The sequence below is a fragment of the Monodelphis domestica genome, chromosome 5, assembly GCF_027887165.1.
Source record: "Monodelphis domestica isolate mMonDom1 chromosome 5, mMonDom1.pri, whole genome shotgun sequence".
Classification (NCBI taxonomy): Eukaryota; Metazoa; Chordata; class Mammalia; order Didelphimorphia; family Didelphidae; genus Monodelphis; species Monodelphis domestica.
Window position 1 is genome coordinate 34,323,195 of NC_077231.1, and position 24,590 is coordinate 34,347,784.

General features: G+C 50.5%; 1 protein-coding gene across 2 annotated transcripts in view; it reads left to right on the forward strand.

The window, feature by feature from the left end:
- Positions 1-24,590, forward strand: part of BIN2 (bridging integrator 2) — a 36,082-nt gene that overhangs the window by 10,513 nt on the left and 979 nt on the right. Inside the window, exons 3-11 of one of the 2 annotated variants that reach the window (XM_056798206.1) lie at positions 8,045-8,099; positions 9,294-9,388; positions 10,671-10,766; positions 13,433-13,540; positions 13,714-13,799; positions 14,555-14,630; positions 15,812-15,894; positions 17,683-18,379; positions 20,225-20,587. In XM_056798206.1, coding sequence (XP_056654184.1) covers positions 8,045-8,099; positions 9,294-9,388; positions 10,671-10,766; positions 13,433-13,540; positions 13,714-13,799; positions 14,555-14,630; positions 15,812-15,894; positions 17,683-18,379; positions 20,225-20,587 — 1,659 coding nt within the window. The remainder of the gene's footprint in view (positions 1-8,044; positions 8,100-9,293; positions 9,389-10,670; positions 10,767-13,432; positions 13,541-13,713; positions 13,800-14,554; positions 14,631-15,811; positions 15,895-17,682; positions 18,380-20,224; positions 20,588-24,590) is intronic. The other variant, XM_056798207.1, reaches the window with a different exon arrangement.

A 24,590-nucleotide genomic window follows, 5' to 3' on the forward strand; every position in this document is an offset into this window, starting at 1 on the left:
TAAAGTGGGATAAGAACACCTACCTTCCAGGGTTCCTATGAAGATCAAATGGGACCCTATTTGTAAAGCTCTCTGCAAACCTTAATGAGCTGTAGCTCTGCTTAGCCCTTACTATGAGGGCTTCTTCCACTAGTGCAGCATGTCCTAGGGGTAGATTCACTTATCTTTTTCTCTCTCGGGGTTTGCAAGTCTCCCCATTCCCATTCCTCCCTTCACCATTCCCAACCACATTCTATCTGGGCCCTAGGCAAAATGGCTGGGAGTGCCGGCCATCTCTGTTTTTTTAGTCCCTCTATCCCCTCCCCTCCTTCCTAGCTGCCTTCTGGCTTTGCCCAAGTCCTACTTCCTGTGGAAGTGCCCGTGTTCACCCAACTAACCATCCCTCCTCTCCCCAGGCAAGTTTGGAGTTTCACTTCACTTACTAGTGGGTGAACAATTCAGATGTGAATGACGGATATCCTGGCTGTGATCTGATCTATTGCCGAGGCCTGTCGATTTCCCCTTGTTGATATCTCTTGCATACACGCTGCCCTCTCCTCTGACAGTGCCGCCCCTCTGGCACAGCCCTTACCTCGCACTAGGATGGTTCTAGAAGACTGCTGGCTTGTGTCGGCCTCAGTTATCTCCCCGCTCCATTCCATTCTCCTTTCAGCTTGCAGGTCTGACCGTGTTACCCCCCCGTCGGCCAAGATAAAATATGAAATCCTCTGGGCTGGCGTTCAGAGCCCTTCCTCAGCTCCCTGTCGCCCACCTTTTCAGTCTTCTATCTTACACGCCACCAGATCCGACCCTGGAATCCCATGACCCTGTCCTCATCCCTGGTCCAGCCATTGTCCCCCAGCCTGGATTGCCCTGGCCTCCTCGTTGCCAAGCCGTCTAAAATCCCACCTTCCTCAGAAAGCTTTTGCTGATCCCTCGTAACCCTGTTGTCTTCTCCCTGGTCATTATTTCCACTTTATCTTCTATAGCTTGTTTCTACAGAATTTGTTTACGTGTTGCTTCTCCTGTTAGATGGAGCTCCTGGAGGGCAGGGATTGGTTAAAGCATTTAATAAGTGTTTTGTCTGTCTGACTCTCCTACGGATGAACAGTTTCTCTACCAGAATTTCACTCATTTGCGATTCATACCTACCTTGAAGGTTAAGTGTATTAGTCGTTCATACCAAAGTCTGACTTGCTTTAGTCTGCTGTAAGATTTAAATTAATATCAATAACTCCAAGTATTATTTTATAAAGTTTGTTAATAATCACTTGAAGTAGAAGAAATTTAAAAAAAGAAATAGAAGTTCAAAGCCTAATAAGCCACGTGTGTAAATTCTCCCGCTGGCTTTCAGCCAACTTTAGCAGTTACTTTCCGGGAATGGGGGGGTCACACCAAACTTTATCCTCCACATGTTTATGCAGCATAAGCATGCAAATGGGATGCTGGGTAAATGAGTCCTGGGGAGCAAATTCTATCCCCACAATCCCCCCTGTGATTCCATTGGGAGGCAAGCATGTTGAAATCTCCCAGATTTACATGCTTAGACTCCCCATTGAATCATTACACATAACCAGCTTATATCTCTAAAGATCTCTTACTAAAGGTACATACAATATTGCCCTTTCTAAGGAGAAATTACAAAAATTTGGAGATAAAAGAGAAAGAGCAAAACCAATGTTAGATGGGCACATGGACAAAAAGTCAGTTAGGGGGGCAGTTCCCTTCGGCATGAGAGTTTACCTTCAGAATAAATGCTTTCACCACCACCCCCCAGTTCAATTCACTATATCTCAAAGTTCATTCTGGATCTTTTGATGCAGTATGTGGTTTCTGCAGGCATCTCCATGGCGCTTTCTCCAAACGATTCACTTTCTTGATTAGAGGAATTAGCAAGTTTCTTTTCCTGAAATATCTCTAAAAGATATTAAAACTTGCATTATAGGATAATAATACAATCCCCCCTGAGGAGGGTGTTGACCAACACCTGGATTACCCCAGGATACATGGCTGACTTATTCTGACTAGGAAGAAAGGAGGAAAAGTATTTTGATGCACAGTGTACTCACAGACATCTGGAGTGGTTCAGTCATAATCTAATCCTTTATCACTTCAAACTTTTTTCCTTGATTATCTCCTCCACTCTTTTTGGATGATTGATTTTTTTTACCCTTACCTTCAGTCTTAGAATCAATACTATGTATTGGTTCCAAGGCAGAAGAGTGGTAAGGGCTAGGTAATGGGGGGTCAAGTGATTTGCCCAGGATCATTCAGCTGGAAAGTGTCTGAGGCCAGATTTGAACCCAGGACCTCCTATCTCTAGGCCTGGCTCTCATCCACTGAGCCATCCAGTTACCCCCTGGAATGATTGATTTTTGAGTCAAAAGATAGCCCAGTTCTGCCTTTTACTGTTTTGGGGCCAGTCACTTCTTTGGGCCCTAGGTTCCACATCTGTCAATTGAGAAGATTGGACTAAATCAGGAGTTCCTAGGGTTTATAGATTTATTTTTTTTTAATATTTGATAAATTTATTTCAGCAAAATCAGTTTTCTTTGTAATTCTAAATATTTTCTTTTTATGCATTTAAAAATATTATTCTGAAAGGTGTCCTTGGGCTTCACCAGACTGCTGTGACATTGAAATGGTTAAGAACTCTTGATCTAGAGAATTTCTGAAGAATCTTTACAATTCTAAATCAATAATTCTTCTCTAATCTCCTTAAGAGGCTGCTAGTTTAGTTAAGTGACATCTTAATCACTTGATTGCTGTGATGGCTCCCTAATTGCCTAATTATTCCCTAATTCCCTAAAAGCTTCCTAACTTTTCTGAGGAATTATGCTAGTAAGAAACTTTTTATTACTAATTTTCAATATGGTATAGGATAAAAAAAAGGGGATACGGTCCAAATAAATTAATCAGAGTATTTTAATACCTGGAGAAGGGAAATAGTAATGAGCCCCAATCTCAAAAAGGGCCCCAGCAAGTTAATTAGTTAAAGCAACAATTTTTGTGAAGGGTTGTTTACTGTTTTATTTTCAGTTGCTTAGCCAGATCGGACAGTAGGGCTACTTCTGATCCTGGAAAACCCACAAATAGATGCAGTTTATTAGGTTAGATCACTTCTGACAAGTCTTTTCTCCACCTCTCACAAAGCATAGTTCTAGAGCTGGAAGGGTCATTGGAAGGCTCTTAATGCCGCCAATCCCTTCATCTTACAGATGAAAAAATGAACTTAAGAAAGGCCTAGGATCATATAAGATAGTGAGTGCCTGAGGTTGGATTTGAACTCGGGTCTTTCTGGCTCCTTGCCCAAAACTCTGCTACCTGCCTTCAGTGTTCCCGCCATTCCACAGACCTTTACATTTTACAAACCCAGGTGGTTTGTGCTTCATTTATGGCCTGTTTTTACTGTGTTTCTGTTTTCTCACCTAGCAAGTGTCCCTCGTGTACAAAACTGTGCCTATGGAAGTACTCAGGACCAAGGGAATAGGACCGGTTGGTTGACTGAAGGCTGTGCCTGTTTGTACAAAGGGTGGGAAAAGCTGAACCTCATTCAGCCTCTGATGGCCTTGGCAAAGCCTGAGGGATCAGAGATCACAACATTTTAGAGCGGAATGGGCCAGGACCCCCAGATGGTGCAAGCCCAGCCAACCCATTCCGCTTGACAGATGAGGGGCAGTGACTCTCGCAGGGTCTGTCACCCAGCTTGTTGGGGGCCAGGCTGGGGGTCTGTCTCCCTCAGGCCAGGGCTCTTCCACGAGAATCAGATCAATGAGGCAAGGAGAAGGGATCTGGGAAGCTCCTCTTTGATAAATGCAAGGGCTGAAGGCAGGTGATGTCACCCAGAAATGCTGCCCCACGTTCCCCATCTCCCCTGAAGGCAGAACAAGGGCTTAAACTGAAGTATGAGGCTCCTAGGCCAGACCTTAGGGAGGAACTTTGTGATCGACATGATTGAGATCTAAGCATCTCCTTTGATGGAGAGTTGAAGATTCTTCCTAGAGAATTCTCAACACTTTGGGCTGGATGAAGGGTGGGCCTGCTTTCTAGGACAGGAGGTGAATGCAGTCATTTTCCTTTTTTGATTTTAATTTGCATCGATCTCTTTTTTTTACAAAAAAGACTTTCTTTCTGAGTGTGTGTATTTTTATTTCTATCTGTATGTACATGCATATAAGCACACGTAGCACATAGTTTACATACATAGTCAAGGTCCCAGACTGGCGGTGACCTAGACTTTGGGATTGCCTTCTCGGGGGGCTCCACTTCCCCACCTCAGGGGCCTGGCCCTTCCGGCCTTGTCCTGTGGGGCCACAAAGCCTGTGTGCTTGGTTAACTGTAAGCAGCCAGAATGCATTTCTTGGTGCTCTGGCACTGGATTGGAAGAGCTCAGTTCCATCTCCTCAATCCCTCCTCGGCCATTGCCAGCTCTGTGACTTTGGGCCCTTTACTTTATCTCCGAGTCTTAGTTTCTTTGTTTGTACAACGGGGATCATAAAGCCTGTTCTGCTTACCTTGGTGTGAGATCAAAAGAAATCATCCTACAGAGTGCCATTTAAAATGGCAGCTAGGAGTGCTCCCATTCCCCCGGAATACTTTGGGGCTCCCCTCTTACCTCTCGCCCTTTGAGGGCCGGAAAAGGAGATGATGACATGCCTGGGGCGGGACAGACTAAGTCACATCCGATACAGGGTAGAGCAAAGCTTAGGGAGGTGGGGGAAAAGTGGCTTGTGGGAAGATTACTGAGTGCCTGTGGGATAAGGGAACAGGTTTGCCTATATGGAATTGAGAGGTGATTTAGGGGCAGAAGTTGGGCAGGGCTTAGAATTGGTGGAGAGGACCTTTATATGTCCTAGAAATCTAGACCTCTAGAGCTAGAAGAGGCCTGACTTGACCTAACCCTCCCACCCTCATGGTGCAGCTGAAGGAACTTAAGTTTTTGGTAGTTGTTTTGTCATTTTTCAGGTGTGTCCAATTCTTAACGAATCCATTTAGGGTTTTCTTGGCAAAGATACTGGAGTGGTTTGCTATTTCCTTCTCCAGCTCATTTGACAGATGAGGAAACTGAGGCAGACAGTATGAAGTGACTTGCCCCAGACCCTACACCTAGGTAGTATCTGGGGTTCCAGGTCTGATGCTCTGTCCACTGTGCCAACTAGCTGCCTCTCCTTAATTTTTAAATGGGCCCAAAAGAAACTGCTGGTAGAGGGTGGGTTGATCTGTATAATACTCCATACTTGAAGGATCTGTAATTTCATCACTGTGGCTACTCCCTCCATCCAGCAAATCCCTTTAAAAGTCTCCTTTAAAAGCATCCTTCAAAAACTTTCAGCTAACTTCCCCTCCCTTCCAGCTTCCAAATTCCCTTCCCTCCTTCCTCTTTACAGAGTCCTGGAAAATGTTGTAGGCACTCATTTCCTCCATTTCTTTCCTCTTACTGTTTAGCACTTCAATCTGACTTCTGACCTCATTACTCAGCTGAATCTGTTCTCTCCCAGGTTATGGAGGATTTCTTCTCTTTTTTAAATAATAACTGAGTTAAATGGATTTTTTGCTGAGTAAAGAGAGTCCATGCATTCTTATTTTTTGCCTAATGCTTTAGTTTTTGCAAAGCACTTTACAAATATTATCTCATTTTATTTGCATGCAGATAATAACAACTTCTTTCCTTTTTGCCCATGCTTCCCTCAATTTCTTTTATTTTTTAATTTAATTTAATTAGATGATTTAGAATAATTTTCCATGGTTACAAGACTCATGTTCTTTCCCTCCCCTCTTCCTTCCCTCCTCTCGTATCTGACGCACAATTCCACTGGATTTAACATGTGCCATCGATCAAGACCCATTTCCTTATTATTTTTTTTAAACCCTCACCCTCCATCTTGGAATCACTACTGTGTATTGTTTCCAAGGCAGAAGAGGGGTAAGGGCTAGGCAATGGGGGTCAAGTCACTTGCCCAGGGTCACACAGCTGGGAAGTGGCTGAGGTCAGATTTGAACCTAGGACCTCCCATCTCTAGGCCTGACTCAATCCACTGAGCTACCCAGCTGCCCCCCTCCCATTTCCTTATTATTAATATTTGCACTGGGGTGATCTTTCAGAGTCTACTTTCCCAGTCATAGCTCCACCAACCCATGTGATCAAGCAGTTGTTTTTCTTCTGTGTTTCTACTCCCACAGTTCTTCCTCTAAGTGTGAATATCGTTCTTTCTCATAAGTCCCTCAGAATTGGTCTGGATCACTGCATTGCTGCTAGTAGGGAAGTCCATTCATTACCTTCGATTGTGCCACAGTGTGTCAGTCTCTGTGTACAGTGTTCTCCTGGCTCTGCTCCTCTCGCTCTGCATCACTTCCTGGAGGTCGTTCCAGTCTCCATGGAATCCCTCCAGTTCATCATTCCTTTCAGCACAATCGTATTCCACCCCCAACACATACCACACTTTGTTCGGCCATTCCCCAGTTGGAGGGCAGGCTTTCTTACCTGCCAGAGCTTGAAGACCCTTCCTAGATCCTCATCTTCCTCCCCTATCTGCTGTACTTGACTCTGCTGCCCACCTTCTCCTCTTAGAGCCCTTCTGGGTTTTCATGTCCCTGCTCTCTCCTGGTTCTCATGGCTCTCTGTCGAATCTCTGGATCATTAGTCACGTGACCCCAGGGCCGGGATCCCCATGGGCTCTGTCCTAGGCCCTCCTCTTTTTACAGTGTCTTTCTGGTGACCTTATCAGTTTGCTGAGTGTGGTTTACAGATCTCTACTGGTGGCTTCTGGATCCACAGATGAGCTCTCGTCCCCCTCGCAGATTTCCAGGTCAAACGGAGCATCCCACAAACATCTCAAAGACAACAAGTCCAAGAGGACACGCTGCCTTTCCCCCCAAACCAGCAGCACTTCTGAACTTCCCTGTTCCTGTCCGATACCGTCGGCCTCCCAGCCGCCCAGACTGGCAGGCTTGGAGCTCCGCTCAGCTCTTCAGTCGTCAGTCATTTTCCAGGCCTTGTCATTTGCTCCTCCCCAACAGCTCTCCCGTCTCCTCTTGTGCAGCCCCTACTACCGTCATGTCCTCTCTCTTACTTCATTGGCCTCCCTTCCAGGCTGCCAATGTCCTTCCCTCATTCAGTAAACCCCAGGGGCTCCTATTGACCCCAGGACCAAGCAGACTCTCCTCTTTTTTGTTCGAAACCCTTTCTACCCTGCCGTTCCAGACTCACTTTATATCCCTCCCTCTGCTGTCCAGCCAAGCTGCTCTTCTGACACGAGTCCCTTAATCTCTGGGCCTTTGCACAAGTTATCCCCGATGCCAGCCCTGCCCCTTCAGCTTGTTTCAAATATACACACATACACTTTATATGTGATATACATCTAATATACATCAGGCAGCCAAGTGGGACAGTGAACCTGATATCAGGAAGACGCTTCTTCCTGAATTCAGATCTGCCCTCAGACACTGGCTAGCTGGGTGACCCTGGGCACGTCACTAACCCCACTTGCCTCAGTTTCCTGATCTGTTAAATGAATTGGAGAAGGAAGTGGCAAACCATCCCAATATCTGCCAAGAAAACCTCGAAGAAATCACAGAGTCCGGCATGACTGAAACAGGAGCAACAACAAATAGTATACATGTCTCTCTGGTTAGAATGTAAGCTCTTTATGGGCCAAGACTAAGGCCTTTCATAGTGCAACCCCGATTGATTGGGTACAACTCATCTGCGTCCCAGTAGACAGTTTCATGAGTTGTAGTAAAACAAATCAGCCATTGTGATTTGTACCTGAAGCCTTTTCAGTTGGGTAGAACATGAGGGAGTTTGTGCTGTCTTCCATGTGCATGGACTCCAAGAACCAGGGGCTGTCTCTGGGTTAACTACGAAGAAAATAGAACTGAGTGGAGGAATCTATGGAAAGAGCATGCAGATCTACATGTAGCCATCAGGACTGTTGAGTGCTTAAATTATAATAGGTGGCAGCCTCAAATTGTCTGTTGTACCTTATTCTAGGGGTATCCCTCTTCCTTTTCCATCATTCGGAAGAGTCTTTCCAGTCATTTAATCAAATTAACTTCTCTTTTTTAGGCTGAAGGCCAAAAACTATGCAAGGACTTGAAACATTTCCTTAGTTCTGTTAAAGGTATGTTTTCCCCCAGCTGTGACCCGAGAGGGCATTCAGGTCTGTACTAAGTAGCTGGAAGATAGGATAGGGAAAGAAAGGAGAGTGACGTGTCTTGCGGGAGAGGCCACCAAAGCAGAGATGCTTTTAGTTTGTTATCCGAAATCCTGCCTTCCCATCTCCCGTCTACCTTGATCTTTTGAGATCTATCTGCCAAGCTTTTGTTGGCTGTATTGGTTAGAATAACCCTACCAGGTGCTAAACTAATCCAGCCATTGTGGAGGGCAGTTTGGAGGGAATTCTGTCCAAAGAGCTTTGATCCTCTAATACCAGTACTAGGTCTATACCCCAAAGAGGTCATGAGGCGGAAGGGACCCACTTGTACAAAAATACTTATAGCAGCTCTTTGGGGTGGCAAAGAATAGGAAGTTGAGGGGAGGTCCATCAACTGGGAAATGGCTGAACAAGTTGTGGTATATGACGGTAATGGAAGTACTATTGTGCTATAAGAGATGATGAGCAGGACTTTTTCAGATCAGATCAGATGCACGAATTGACACAGAGTGTAATGAACAGAACCAGGAGAGCATTGTACCCAATAGCTGCAATACTGTACAGTGATCAACTAGAAGACCTGGCTACTTTGCTCAGTACAGCGATCCAAAACAATTCTGAAGATGACAGAATGCTCTCTACCTCCAGAGATAGAACTGGTGGAGCTCTGCTTTTTTCACATTCGTTTACTTATGTTTCGGGGGGTTGGGGTTTTATAGGAGTATTCTCTTACAACAATGACCAATATGGAAATATGTTTTGCATGATAATATATATATATATATATATATATATATATATATATATATATATATATATATATATATATATATATATATATATATATATATATATATATATATATATAACCTAGATCAAATTGTTTACCATCTCCGGGAGGGAGGATGTAAGGAAGGGAGACAATTTGAATCTTACAATTTCAGAAAACGTATTTTGAAAATTAATATTATGTGTACTTGAGAAAATAAAATACCTTTAAAAAACCAAGAATAATCCTACCGTGAGCTCTAGCCAACTTCTTTAGGGAGCACATCTTAAAGTGTTCGCCTAATGATGATATGATTTGCATGTCATTTGTATAATCAGTGGAATGAATTTTGAAGTGAAACCTCTTATAGAGACTGACTTCCTTTTTTTCAGTGATGCATGAGAGCTCGATGAAACTGTCCCAAACACTGCAGGAGATCTACAGCTCTGAGTGGGAGGGCTACAGGGACCTGAAAGTCATTGCAGCGGTACAGAGGAAGACCTGGGGCCACTGACAACCACCACCTACCCTATGTAGACAAACCTTGCAGGCACCAGGGGAAATGGAGAGTTTGTAAAAGACATGGTCATGGTCCCTGCCTTCATGGAACTTACATCCAGTAGGGGAATAAGACACAAATAGAAATGACTATAATATATAATATTACACAATAAGGGCCTTAGGGGAAGTCCAGAAAAAATTATGTGAGGTCTGAGGGGAGAAAGATCATTGCCATGTAGTGGAATTAGGAAGGATTTTGAAAGGAGATATGGTTTGAGATGAGTTTTAAAGGGTGACTGGGAAATCTCCAGACAAAGACATTCCTCATCCTTGAGCTATAGTGTCCCTTTGCTCTCACCCTTTGTCTCACTGCTCTCCTCCCTGAAAGTTAGGTCCAGGCTGGGATTCTGGGCTTCAGTCAAGCTGAAAAGAACTGAGAAGTGATTCTTCTTGTCCTTTGCTATTAAAAATGACAGACTTGGGACAGATAAAAAAGGGAAAGCTGAAACTTCGATTTAAAAAGGGGTTGTCGGGGGCAGCTGGGTAGCTCAGTGGATTGAGAGTCAGGCCTAGAGACGGGGAGGTCCTGGGTTCAAATGTGGCCTCAGACACTTCCCAGCTATGTGACCCTGGGCAAGTCACTTGACCCCCCTTGCCTAGCCCTTACCACTTTTCTGCCTTGGAACCAATACACAGTATTGATTCCAAGACAGAAGGTGAGGGCTTAAAAAAAAAGGGGGGTGGTTGTTGTTGTTATTGTTTGATGGGTTACAAATATAAAGAGAACTTGAGGAGGCCCTTGGAATTAATGGGAAGATGTTGACAAGTGGGCCTGGATGGGTGGAGATCCATACTCTGGAGGAACCAATGAGATCCTAACTCCATTGGAGTTTTTAAAATTATTTTCATCTATAGATGTCAGTTTTCTGGACTCTTAACAGTCCTCACCAAAGCCTTTCTTTTCCTTCTGTCAGAGATCCTAATTTTTCCTCTTAATCCCTACTTCCCCCCCAGTATTAGTATCTGGCGCTCATTTTCCCCGTGTTCCTAAGGTTCATCTACTCCTTCAGATGGGGGACATGCAGAGGGCAGGGACTCTCTTTCTCTCTTTCTGGATCTTCCCCCCAGAGCCCAAGACAAGGCTGACTGGCTGGCAGCACTCTGGGACATTAACCTAGTTGGTAGTTGCTCCTGAAAAACAGGATGGTGGGAAATTCTCAACACCTCCAAAGCAAACTACCTCCTCACCTCGTTGTGTTTACCCACAGAACAATAATCTCCTTTGGGAAGATTATGAAGAGAAACTGGCTGACCAGGTCTTGAGAACCATGGAGAACTACGTATGCCAATTCAGTGATGTTAAGGTATCCGCTTTATAAAGGACCAGGGTTGGCTCAGTGTCCGGGCGAAGGTCAAAAGTGAGACAGATTGGGGTAGCGGACCAGGACCACTCAATGTGCCAGGTGCCAGGTGGGCTCAAAAGTAAATAACCGGGAGGACTTCTCAGGCCCCTTCCAATTCCAAATCCTGTCGTCTTCTGTTCTCACAATCTCCGAGAGAAGACAATAATGGCATGATCGTTCCTAAGAGAGATATAGTCAGGAGACTTCTGATATAGGAGGGTAGAAAGAGTTAGATTTGGGCTAGGGTTTGGGTTAGTCCTCCAGGTGAGATTATGGAGATTAATTGAAGATTACATTTGAGGCTAAAACGATCTGTGCCCCAAGAGGAATTGGTTTACTTCTTGGACCTCCATTTCTTCTCTAAACTAGGGGATTGGGCTAGATCCAAACTATCAGTGAATACATTTCTGTTGTCATAAGAATTGGGTTTCCCTGAGAAAATGTTGATGTAAACTGTAAATATTCAGTATGAATTCCTGCATTATCCAGACTGTTTCTCAGATGGGCCCATTTTGGAGTAGCCTTAATTTTGCTTACTTTGCTTTGGCCAAATTGTTCATAACCTTGTAGCTGAGGTAGACCAGATGCCTAAATCCACAGGACCATCCCCACCCCCCCATTCCCATCCATACACATTAAGACAAAGGCATTCTGTGGCTAAATCTGTAGAAGAAATACTGGACTAGATGATTTTGAAGGGTTTATCCAGATACTAAATTCCATGATTTCTAGTTCTGGGACCAAGACAAGAAAAAAGAAAGAAAGAAAGAAAGAAAGAAAGAAAGAAAGAAAGAAAGAAAGAAAGAAAGAAAGAAAGAAAGAAAGAAAGAAAGAAAGAAAGAGAGAGAGAGAAAGAGAGAGAGAAAGAAAGAAATAGAGAAAGAGAGAGAGAGAGAAAGAAAGAAAGAGAGAGAGAGAGAGAAAGAGAGAAAGAAAGAAAGAAAGAAAGAAAGAAAGAAAGAAAGAAAGAAAGAAAGAAAGAAAGAAAGAAAGAAAGAGAGAAAGAAAGAGAGAAAGAAAGAGAGAAAGAAAGAGAGAAAGAGAGAAAGAGAGTAGGGGAAAAAGGAACAGGAATAGAAGAAGAAAGGGAAGATGGAAAAGTAACTAGAAAGTAGACTAGGAAAAAGAGAATAAAGATGCACTTGCCAGAAAGGACTATCCTCATTCCCTAGAGGTTCCTCTGCAGCCAGTGGTTCTAGGCAGAGAGGTCTGGGTATGCTCCGGACATGTGGGTGGTCAGACCAAGCCTGTGTTGTCCAGGTACCATTTTACAATCATGCTAATTGTCTGCTTTCCAGCAATGACAGTAATTGCTAAATTGTGCTTACAGTCTCATAAGCACACAGTAAGAGAGCTCTCAGAGGCAACATTCACTTAGCTTTGGAGAGATTAATTGATCTTCCCTGATCTGTCCCTGAGCTAGTCCATATTAGCAGTGGAATTTGAATGTAGCTCTTCTTGATCCTCCATCTCTGGGCCAAGCTGCCCTTCAGAGTGGCAGCTGGTGGCAACCACTTTCCAACAACAGCAGTGGGCACTGTGTAGGCCCCACAGCCCTACTAGTTCATTTGTGCTAATTTGCTAAACTTTGTCTTTCTAAAAATACCTGTAGGCCCCAGTTTAGACTCCCAGGATGTCTAGACTTGTGGTTTGGATGGAGTTGGGACAGGCTCTCTCAGGGGTTTCATAGGATCTACAGCCGTGGAGGCTGTAGGGGACTTTGGAGATCACAACGCTCTGAGGCCAAGACAAGTTATATTTAAGTTAATTCACGGCTTGAAGGCAGCTGAGGGGCTCAGTAGATAGAGAACCAGGCCTGTAGACAGGAAGTCCTGGGTTCCAACCTGGCCTCAGACACATCCTAGCTGTGTGACCCTGGGCAGGTCCCTTGACTATCCAGCCTCAGAGCTCTTCTGCTTTAAAACAAATACTTAGCATTGATCATAAGATGGAGGGCAAGGGTTTTAAAAAAAATAAATGAATGAATTCAGGGCTTGGTTTGATAGGGACTCAGGAGTCCAAACCAGGCACAGTGCTCTTCAATCCATTGTTTTTCTACTGTATGCCACTGCCTTCCCATGTTGATGGCTGGTGATCTTTACATGAGCCTCTTCCTCCAGGAAGTTTAAAAGAGGGGGCTGGGGGCGAATGTGGATCTTCTCATTGAGCTCAGCTTGTTTCGCTTCATTTCCCTACTTCCTCTTCTTGGTCTCTGCCAGGCAAGGTTAGGGTCACGCTGAGAAGCTGGTGCTCCGATCTCTAGCCCACCCAGTAGGGAAGTCAGTGGGACCTTTTTCTTGTCTTTTAATCAATTTGTATTGCTATTTTCTGCTCTTCTATCACTCAGTTATCTCCAATATCCCTTCTCCCTTTCTCAGAGAGTCATCCCATGTGACAAATATTGTTTTAAAAAGGGGGAAATCAGCACAGCTGATGGATTCCTTGAAAGTCTATAAACATGGCAAACGACCATCTCCCTGAAGGGCTCTCGGGTCCATTCCTGCAGTCTTGCTCCCTTTTGGTTCAGGTTTGATCTAGTCGGCGTGTTTGGTTCCTTTCTCTTTCGGTCACTGTCTGTACTGTCTCCTGGGTTCCGTTTCACGCCTTTTTATTCCTTCCTGGACCAGGAGAGAATTTCCAAGCGAAGTCGGAAACTCGTAGACTATGACAGTGCCCGGCACCACCTTGAAGCACTACAGAACTCCAAGAAGAAGGACGAGACCAAAACCATCAAGGTAACGAGGACGAGAGGGCCTGCTGGATGAGAGCCAGGGCCCAGTCCCTCCTGTGTCTGCCCTCGGGAGGAGAGGGGGTGGCAGAACCAGGGCCCGAGGGGAGGCACAGCAGGGGAGGACTCGGGCCTGGCCCACGGTCCGGCTCTCTGACCCACCCCCACCCCCATTCCCAGGCAGAGGAGGAGTTTTTCAAAGCACAGACAGTGTTTGAGGACCTGAACCGAGACCTACAGGAAGAACTGCCCCTTCTCTACAGCAGGTAAGGGGTCCAGGGAATGAGAGAAGCGGGGGATGTCGTGGTAAGGGGCTGCCCATTGCCCGAGGATGTGTCAGTAGCCTGAAGAGAGCCCGAGAGCCTCCCCCAGACCTGTCTCATGCCCTCCGCCAAGCCGCTCTGTGACGGGCCCGCGTCCCCATCGGTGACAGATCCTGGGGGGAAAAGCAAAAGGTTCTAAAGGCTGCACAAAATGAGCTGCTGTTATGGCTCCGTTCTTGCACCCCTCGATAAAACCAAGCACGAACCTGCAGGTTCATAGAAAAGCTCACCTGGGGCGGGGTGGGGAGCCCTAGGAGGCACTTTACAGAGCCCCGGTTGTCTTTCAATAGAATTTGCCTAAAAATCCAATTCAGTTGAACTGGACTTTTTTGAAATGGTGCCATCTTTGAAGGCATTTAAAATGGGATTCCTTAACAACGGCCCCTTCCACCCAGGGCCCGCTGCCCATCTGCCCTCGGACCTGAAGAGGGGAGAGGCTCCAAGCATCGGGACGGAGGGGGGCGCTTGGAGAAGTGCCCGGTGTCTGGAGGACCAAGCCTGGGACCTGGCACACGGAGGGGAGAGCCAGCTTGGCGCTAGCTCTGACCAGGGCACGGCCTCCCTGGGCCTCGTAGGGGAAGCTCTTGTTAAGCCCAAGAGATGAAGGGCTGTGCCTTGCCTCCCCTGGCGGGGCCCCTGGTCCCGAGCCTCTGCCCTCCGCTAACACCTGCCCTCCTCTCCGCTCTGTTCCCCCATAGCCGCATCGGCTGCTATGTGACCATCTTCCAGAACATCGCCAACCTCCGGGACATTTTCTATAAGGAGATGAGCAAGGTAAGAAGCCAAAGCGCCGTGGGAAGGAGCCCGCGTGTGCTAGTGTGTGTGTGTGTGTGTATGTGTGTGTGTGCATGTGTGCGCATATGTGTGTGCGCGCATGTGTGTGTGTGTGCGTGCGTGTATGTGCGTGTGTGTGTGTCTGTGTGTGTCTGTGTGTGTGCGTGTGCGTGTCTGTGTGTGTGCATGTGTGTGCATATGTGTGTGCGTGTGTGTGTCTGTGTGTGCGTGTGCGTGTCTGTGTGTGTGTGTGTGTGCGCGCGTGCGTGTGTGTCTGTGTCTGTGTGTGTCTGTGTGCGTGTGTGTGCGCGCGTGCGTGCAGACAGTGCAAAGGGCTCAGGGCAGGAGTGGCACTGAAATGAGAGCTTCCGGCGGGGCCAAATTGATGCAGGTTTATTGATAAGTGGGTGCCGAAGCCGCGGAGGACACCACAGTCCCTGCCCTCAGAGCTTCTTACGCCCCAGTGGACAAGGCCGCCCTAAGTCAGCCCCAGAGCAGGTGGTGACCTCCGACCAAAGAGGATCTCAGACTGAAGCGAGAAGCGGTGAAGGCTCGGGGATGAGGCCTGACCCCGGGAGAGCTCCTCAGGCCCCCCACCCTCCGCCCTAGCCCCTGGTCTCCATACATCGCCCCCCCAGAGCAGTGGGGGGTCTCTCAGTCCCCCCCCCGAAGTGGGGACCTTCTCCACACTGACCCGAGTGTGGCCCGTGCTCAGAGGAAGGTGGCGCCCCTCTTCTTGGGCGGAGGGCTTCAGAGTACCCTAGAAGGGCAGCTTGGGAGGTCATGTGGTCCGACCCTGTGCCAGAGGCAGCATGGACATGTGACCCAGGCTGGATCGGCCTCTACTCCCAAAGCGGGCCCAGAACCCGGCACCCGTCCCCTTCGTAGCGTATTGGGAGGGAAGAGGGGACGGCACTGCTCCCACAGAGCATCTCTGGAGGGGAGAGCTCCCCGCCGGAGGGCTTCTCAGCAAGCAAGTGCTCCCCTGGCACCCCCACCCCGTGCTGGCTGGGTGCAGAGACACCCCTGGGGCCGGGGCCGTGGGGAGGAGCCTTGGCCCTGCCCTTCTCTTGGAAGCTCCCTGCGGTGGTCAGAGAGAAGCAAAGGGCCAGGGCTAGAGGTGGCCGGCTTCCCCCCTCCCCCCAGGTCCATTGCCTCCTTTTGTCTCTTGTTCACCACAGCTGAACCAGGACCTGTATGAAGTGATGAGCAAACTGGAGAAGCAGTATTCCAGCAAAGTCTTCGTGGTCAAGGGCATATCCAAGTGAGCCCTCTCTGGGCCCCCTTTGTTCCTTTCCCCCTCGCCCTGCTCCTGTCGCCTCCTCCTCCTGCAGCCCAGGCCTGCCCAGGATGCTGGAAGGGGCCCTGATGAGCTCTCCAGCCAGGTGGCAGCTTCCCCGTTGTGCTCTGTACTTTCCCACCTGTGTGCCTTTGCGCACGGGGCTCCCCTCGACCCTCTTCTTGGAACGCCCTCCCATTTCTGCGCCCAGGATCTCCCTGTTCTGTGAAGCCTCTGAGGCCCTGCAGGCCCCTTATCTCTCCCTCTTCCGAACTCTTAACCCTTACCTACGGGGTGCTCCCAGCCTGAGCAGGGCCCCGAGGGGGGAGGGAAGCTGGGGGCCCCTGCCTGGGGGCCAGCCATGCCGTTGTGATGTCTTCATCTTCTCCCACTGTTCTTTGCTGGAGAGCAGGCCGGCCCTCATCTTCTGGGGAGCCCCAGAGCTCTCACGGAGCCCTGGGGTTGGACTCGCTGTAGTCAGGGCCGTCCTCTGCACTCTGCCTTCGCTGGCTCCCAGACAGGCTTCCCTCTGGCACCCCCTCCTTCCAGGGACGGTGAGGTGGCTCACACCTCTCACTTGGCAGCTCTTCTACTCTGATAAGCACAGTAAGGTGGGTGCAGAGAGCCAGGAAAGGGAGATGAGAGAATCCTGGGCTGGGGCCGGAAGTGTGCCTCCAGGCAGGTGGGGAGAGGGGCCAGCATGTCCTGCTTCGGGCTTTGTTTGCCTGGCCAGGGGTGGGGAGGAGGAGTCGCCTGCCCGAAGGAAGCCTCTTCTCCAGCTCAGACATCCAGAGCATCCCAGCCTAGTTTGCTCCAGCCCATATGCTTTTTCCAGTGAAGAAACTGAGGCCCCAAGAGATAAGGCAGCAGTTCTTCACCTCCGGAAGTCTGGGATCTCCCAAGGCCAGAGACAGTTCCTTAATTCGCTGCAGCAAAGCTTTCTGAAGCTTCTACTAGGTAGGAGGCATCCTGCTGGGTTCAGCATGAAAAAAGGAGCCGGGCTCTGGCCGGAATTCTGCCTCTGCCTGTCCGGGTCCACCATGGCTTGCCTCGCTCTATCCCAGCTCTGCCCCAAGTCCTCGGTTTCTCTTCCCTCCCGCTTATCTGGCAGTCTCGTGCTCCTCCTCCTAGCGGCCCCAGCGGGAAGAGGATTGCAGCCGGGCTCAAGAGCCTTCAGCGCTCCCCTGTGTTGTGGAGGGAGAGCTGAGATCCTCCCTCCCCTCCCTTATGGCCTCACTTTGTCTGTCTGACTTCAGTTGAGGCGGTCAGGTGAGAAAACGCAGCGCCTCGGCTCCCGAGCGAATCCTAGCTTGGGTTCCTGGAGGGGGCGGCACTGAAGCCCCCCAAAGGTAACGGACTTGCCCAGACTCCTAGTTGCTAGGTGGTGGTAGAGCTGGAGATTCTGACTCTCCGGCCAGTGGTTTTTTCCTGGTGACATTGTAGAATGCTGCTTCTCCTAGAAAGTCTCCTGGCCTCAGTTTCCCCGCTTCTAATATGAGAGGATAAAGAGAATTAGGGCTTTTTCGACTCCCCAGTTAGGATTCTGAAGAAATGCCAGCGGGTTGGTGACTAGACTAGTGGTATGCGGCAGGGCAGATCTCCGGGAGGCAGAAGGGGTTTGGCCTGTATTACCCCGGGCCTTCTAAGGAAGAGAAGAGAGAGGGCCTTTCATAAGGAGTGGCCGGAGTGGCCCGAGGAACCGCCACCCGACGTCGGGGGGACCGGGCTTCTCTTGAGGCCTTTTTCAAACACCCTTTTGTGCTCTCTCTTCAGGCACCGAAGCTCCTTCGTCATCTCGTCCCCAGTCCCGAAGTTGAGTGGCTCAGTGCTCGCCGGAGAGGGCAGCCCTTTGACCTCCCCCAGAAGTCTTTCTCCTGAGCAGTCCTCTTCCGGCAGCCCATCTCCTGACAGCCACTCTCCCAGAAGTTCCTCGCCTACTGTTAACTCTCCCCGAGTCCCTAGTCCCACCGTGACCTCCTATTTCTCCTTTAAGCAAGAAGGAGAGTTAGTCTCCGGAGAGGGAAAAGCTCTCGCTCTGGAGCTAGTCCAGAGAGGAGACTCCCCTGAATTCCAGGATAGCCCCTTTGAAGACGAGGGGAGTGGGCACCCAGAAAGCCCCAGGATTGAAGAACAGGCCCTGCTGCCCTGCAACGGCCCAGCTCGGGCCGAGCTCCCAGATGAAGGCTCCCCCGGGGCCTTGCCTTCTCTGGGGGAGGCTCCCTCCCCGGCCCCAGGAGAGTCGCGGCCCCTGCTCCAGGCCCCTGGCGAAGGCCAGCCGAAGGAGAAGATGCCCAGTCCCAGAGTCTCGGCTCCCCCCAGTAGGCCACCTCCTCCTAAAGCCCTTTCCAGCCCAGGGCCCTTACCTATTCTCATGGCCGCCGAGAAGCCGTGCACGCCCGAAGCCAGCCAGGAGGGCTTCGGTGCCAGAAGCTCCGAGGAGCACGAGTGCCCTCCGACAGCCATCCTCAAGGTGAGAGGGCCCAGAGCGGAGCCCTCGGGTCTGGGGGCGGGAGAACAGGAGGAAGGCTCAGAGACCCAGTAGCTTTAGGTGCCTTGTTGGATCCCCCCAGTAACCCTGCAGGGCTGGTACATTTGAGGATGCTGAGGCGGGTCCCCTCGCTAGATTTGAACTCGGGTCTTCCTGGCTCCGGCCCATGTTAATAATGATAGAATTACAGCACTGACACAATGCTTTAAGGATTTATAAAGCGCTGTGTATCTGTTATCTCATTTGAGCCTCACAACGACCCTGGAAGGGACATTATTAGCATCCCCATTTTACAGATGAAGAAACTGAGGCCCTTTTAGTTAAGTGACTCACCAGAGATCCACCAGGTGGAAAATGTCAATTATTCTGGCTCCAACTTTAGTATTCTTCCTTCAAAGCATACCAGGGGTCTATTGGAGAGAGCGATCAAGTACCCAGCTCTTCCCCTAACTAGTTGGGCAACCCTTGGCTCTCGCTCTCTCTAAATCAGAGGCACCAAAGTGTTTGCAACCCCCGGCCGGTGATCAGAAACGCAGAGGCCTCGAGGCCACCTCAATTATCCGACTTTAGAATGAATTCTAAACCCCTCAGCAGCCAGAGAGCAGACGGACACACTGTCCGCCCACTGGCTCTTCCATACTAACTGGGCAAAAATCCTCAGCCGAGGCTCATGGTTGCATCTAAGGACCGCCCATCTGAACAAAGGACTGGACTTGTTCTTTATGGCAGAACCAGGGCCACGAATGTTACAGGAACGTTGGTGGTTCCGTTAAAGAACCTTCTTTTAATTGAATTTGACAGTTTCCAAAAATATCCACGCTAACAATCGGCCTCCTTCCAAAATAGAACTGGTAGTGAGTTTCTCCCTCTTCCTGCCATCCAGTCACGGCTCACCTTTTGGCAGCTTCCCTCCATGGCTCCTGGCTGTCCCCTCTGGGGCTCAGGAGAGCAAGTCTGCTCCGTGCTCCGGGTACCGTCCCCTCAAAGACGTGAAGCCTGGGATGCTGCTTCCCCAGAGGCTTCTCTCCTTCGGCTCAGAGATGCCCTTGCCTCCGTCTCGGCCTGCTCCGCCTCTGAACGTAACGCAGTTGCAATGCCCAGGACTGAACACGGTGCTTGGGATGAAGTCTGAGATGGCAGACAGTGGGGCCGTCCCCTCCTTATTCCTAGAGTAGCAGCTGCTGCTGCTGGAGCTTTGGGGGCTGCCACCTCGCCCTGCTGACTCTCCCAGAGCTTGCGGTCCACCGAAACCCTTAGATCCTTTTCAGACAAATGACCGTCCAAACATCCTTAGGGTGGCTTTGGGCCCACACTGATTTCATCTAACTGGGTTCTGTGAAAGTCCTTTTGGATCCAGGGGCTGTCGTCACACGCGAGCATCTCTGTCCCCTCCCGGTTTTGGGTCACCTGCAACTCTCAGGAGCCTTTATCCATGTCATGGGCTCTTAAATCGCCGAAGGCCCAGCACGGATCGCTGGGGGACACCACCGAAAACTTCCTGCCATGGAGTCCCCACGTAGCCTTGCATATATACAAGCAACAGAAAATAATTGGGGAGGGATGAACAAATCCTTTCTTCCGTCGGGATGGAGGGATTTCTGCCCTGGGTGGCGTGGACTCAATTATTATCAACGTCCCCTTTAACTCTAATGATGCTGCCTTGGTGTTATGTCCTCAGTGGACGCCAGCAGGGTTGGGGTTCAAGGTGGCATCTTCCCACATAATCCACCTTGGTTTGCCAATAACCAACTGCCTCGACCTGGGCCTCGCTTTCTTCCAACTGGGCCAGAAGGTTCCATAATGTTCTGCTCTTTCTTTGTTCTGCAGATTTTCTCTGAACTTGACATAAAGGGAGATGGGAAGAAGGAAGAGAACAAGGAACTGGACCAGAGCAAGAAGCAAGACTCCGAGGGCCCAAAAGAGGAGATGAAGAAAGGGGGCAAGGACTCAGACCAGAGCAAGAAGCAAGATTCAGATGGCACAAAAGTGGAAGGGAGGGAAGAAAGCAGGGAACTGGACCAGAGCAAGAAGCGGTATTCAGATGGCGCAAAAGGGGAGATGAAGAGGGAAGAGAGCAAAGAATCAGACCAGAGCAAGAAAGAGGATTCAGATGGCATCAAAGGGGAGATGAGGGAAAAGAGGATGGACTCAGAGCAGAGCAGGAAGCAGGATCCAGACACGCCCCTCCAGGTACTGAAATACATTTCATGACTTCTTCCTGTCCCTCAGACCTCCTCCTCTGCTATTTAGCCCGAAGAGTCAGGCAACAGCCGGTCTATGCACTTATGAAGCATCGGTTGTAGGCCAGGCTGCGTGTTAGGAGCTGGGGGATACAAACAAGGCAAACCCTTCTAGGAGGACCCATTGCCCTGTCTGTCATCCCACACCAGTCTTTATCCCTCTGTTTCTGGCTCCTGCCTTGTCGCTTACAGACATTGCCAAGTCTCCCCCATCCTTAAAACATCCTCAGGGGGTCCAACTCGACGCCCCTCCTCCTCCCTGTGAACTGCTTGGAAGGCCATCCCTACCAGGAGGCCCGCGCCTCCTCATCTCACCCAACCGCTCCCAAGTTGGCAGCCATTCCTCCTGGCCAGGTCCAGGGTCCTCAGTCTTCCTTCCTGGCCTCTACAGCCTTGGACGCGGTCCGTCCGCCTCTTCTGGTGCCGAACGCTCAGTGTCTTGCTTAGGATCGCCTGGGCCGGTCTTGAGAGTCTGTCCCTTTTGAAGGTCAAGTCCAAAATGGTGGGCCGTGGAGGAAGACTCTAGGACGGTTTGGGTTTGGGGTAAAGTGAGCTGAAAAGCCTAGAGATCGGGCATCCTGGCTTCTGCCCCAAAACACAAAGGGGGAGCAGAGAGCACACAGAGGGGTCTCTGAATCTTACTTTTCCCTTTTTTTAAACCCTACCTTCCATCTTGGAATCAATTCAGTTTATTGGCAGAAGAGGCTAGAGTCAAGTGGCTTGCCCAGGCTCACCCTCCTAGAAAGTGTCTGAGACCAGATTTGAACCCAGGACCTCCCATCACTAGACCTGGCTCTCACGCCACCGAGCCGCCCAGCGGCCCCTGCTGGATCTCCTTTCTATTGTAGTCTCTCAAGTTCAACATGTCCCTCAGAAAAATGACCTCATGGCAGGTCTCCTCCAGAGACAGGCAGCCAACTCCGCTGAGATTTTGTGTGAGGCCCGAGTCTGAAAGGGGCGGGGGGCTCCTTTCAAGGCTGCTCTTCCACAGACCCCCACGGGGGTATGCTAGAGCCAGAGGGACAGAGAGAGCACGCAGCGAGGGCCGGCTCCAGGCCGCCTGCTGAGCTTCAACCGAGCCAAGAAAGAGGACCACAAAGCGGGACTTGGTATAACTGGGGGACAGGGCTCCAAGAGAGCGGGCCCAGGGGCTTCTGGGAGGCACACGCCCACGTGACATCCGTGGCTGGCTGGGAAGGCTTTGGGCTCCTGTCGCCATCTCCCCTTCCTCCCTTTGAGGCTGCTGCTGCTGCGCAGTCCGAGTCCTTGTAGCCCCTTTGGCTAGGACCCGGTCACTCCCCTTCTCCCCTCCTTCTTCAGCCCACTCGCCTTCCACCCCTCCTCCTGCCTCCCCCTGGACAGCCTTCCCTGTCCTGCCCGCCAGCCTGGATCACTCCATCCTCCCGTCTGTCCTCAGTCCTGAGGCGCTGCCTGCCCGCCTCCCCACAGGCTGCTGCGCCTGGCCTGCCCAGCCTCCATCCTCCCTCCCAACCCAGACTCGGCCATTGCCCTGACCTCCCCCTCCTGAGTCTGTGCTTGCTCCGGGGCTGCCCTCTGTCCTCTCCTCCCCGCCCTTCCTCTGTTGGCTCCTTCCCTACACGCGGGTCTGCTTCCCATCCTGGAAGGGCGCCCGGCCGCTCCATCCTGACGGCCGCTCTCTTGGTCCATCCTGCTGGCCGCCCCGCTCTCTCGCCCCACTCTCTTGGTCCATCCTGCTGGCCACTCTCTCGCTCCATCATGCCAGCCGCCCCGTTCTCTCGGTCCATCCTGCCGGCCACCCCGCTCTCTCGCTCCATCCTGCTGGCCGCCCCGCTCTCTCGCCCCACTCTCTTGGTCCATCCTGCTGGCCACTCTCTCGCTCCATCCTGCCGGCCACTCTCTCGCTCCATCATGCCAGCCGCCCCGTTCTCTCGGTCCATCCTGCCGGCCGCTCTCTCGCTCCATCCTGCTGGCTGCTCTCTCGCTCCATCCTGCTGGCCGCTCTCTCGGTCCATCCTGCCGGCCGCCCCGCTCTCTTGGTCCATCCTGCCGGCTGCTCTCTCGCTCCATCCTGCCGGCTGCCTGGCCGCTCCATCCTGCTGGCCGCTCTCTCGGTCCATCCTGCCGGCCGCCTGGCCGGTCCATCCTGCTGGCCGCCCCGCTCTCTCGGTCCACCCTGCTGGCCGCTCTCTCAGTTCATCCTGCCGGCCGCTCTCTCGGTCCCTCTCCGTGCTCTGCTGGGCCTTGTCTCCAGCTTCCTTTCACACTGGACGTGGGTGTCTAGGAGACATCTCAAGCTCAGCGTTCAGTCTGTGTCCTGGCACCCTCCCCCTCCTGCCTTCTTGGTGGCTATTTTTTTTATTTACAGTCAATACTGTGTATTGGCTCCAAGGCAGAAGAGAGGTAAGGGCTAGGCAATGGGGGTCAAGTGACTTGCCCAGGGTCACACAGCTGGGAAGTGTCCGAGGCCACATTTGAACCCAGGACCTCCCGTCTCTGGGCCTGGCTCTCCATCCACTGAGCTACCCAGCTGCCCCCCTTCCCAGTTACTATTGAAGGTTCCAGCATCCTCCTGTCCGTCTGGCTCCCCGCCTGCTCAGCAGCTCCCCACACACCTCTGGCCCTGGTCCGAGAGCCTCATCGCCCCCCCGATGGCCAGCCTGCCTCAAAACCTCAGCCGCTTCGCCAGCCAGCCAGCCAAGTGGTGTTCCCAAAGCCCAGGGATCCCCCTCAATTCTGCTGGCTTCCCCCTCGGCCCTCCGCAGCCCCACACACTCCTCCAGCCCAGGCCCGGGCCTCTGCGCAGCCTCTCGGCTGTCCCTCTGCTCCGCGGCCTCCCTGGCTTCCCGCCAGTCTCCTCCACTCTTCTCCATCCCGCGTAGTCTCGCCTCGTAGTCACTGTTCTGCCTCTTATCTCTCCCACGGGCCGGTTGACTCTCTCTGTGTCCTCAGCGCGGCGCCTGGCATGTAGCAGACACTCAGAAATCTGGACAGATGGATGGATTGATTGATTGATTGGTGGGTGGGGAGGAGGCAGAACAGAAAGGCCGAGGCCAAGGAGGGGGGTGGGGGTGGGTGTGCGCACATGCACACGCTCAGCTGGTGCTTTTGGATTGTTTCGGGGTGCTTTACTCATTTTTTCAGACCTCTCCAGACTCCTTTGGGGGCTTTCTTGGCAGAGATACTGGACTGATTTGCCATTTCCTTCTCCAGCTCAATTAATAGGTGAAGAAACTGAGGCAAACAGGGTGCAGTGTGTAAACCTCAAAATTTCTTAGACTTATAAATGTTGGAAATTTCACCATTGGGAAATTTCATACTTGAAAAATTTCCTATTGATAGTGGGTCTTGGCTATTGGAATGTGAACCCCATTGGCATGGGAGGTTCCTCCTCCTTCCTTCTTAAGATTACTTTAGGACAGAAACCTTTTGCTGAACAATGGAAAGGACTTTGACCTATACTTAAGCACAGAACAGGAATTTCTTTGAGTCATGATTGATTTTAGAATTGATACAATGGAGATACTTGGAATCAATCTCCACCCTACTCAGTCCTAACAGGATTGAGGAAGGGCTGCAGCATAGATCAAAATTTAATTATTCCAATCTCTACCCTACTCAGGTTAACAGGATTTAGAAAGGGCTGTAGCAAAGGATCAAAGATTTAATTATTTGAAAATATGACCTTCAACAGACATGTGCAAAGGGGCAGACCTCTGGGCGGTCCTGGGTTAAGCTAGAGCCTCCATTGGCACAGGGAAATTGATGAACAGTGATTGGTAGATGTGAGGACTGAGGGGAGGGAACTTGGATGGTTTCCTTAAAGATAGAGGGGTCTGAAGACTCAGGGAGGTGGTTGAGGAGTTTGGCTGAGTGGTTGGAGTGTGCTCTGAGAAGCTTGCTCTGAAGGAAGCTGAAGGTGGGGGCCTCTGAGACTGTTTCTCCATTTTGGTCACGTGAGTAATAGGGACTGA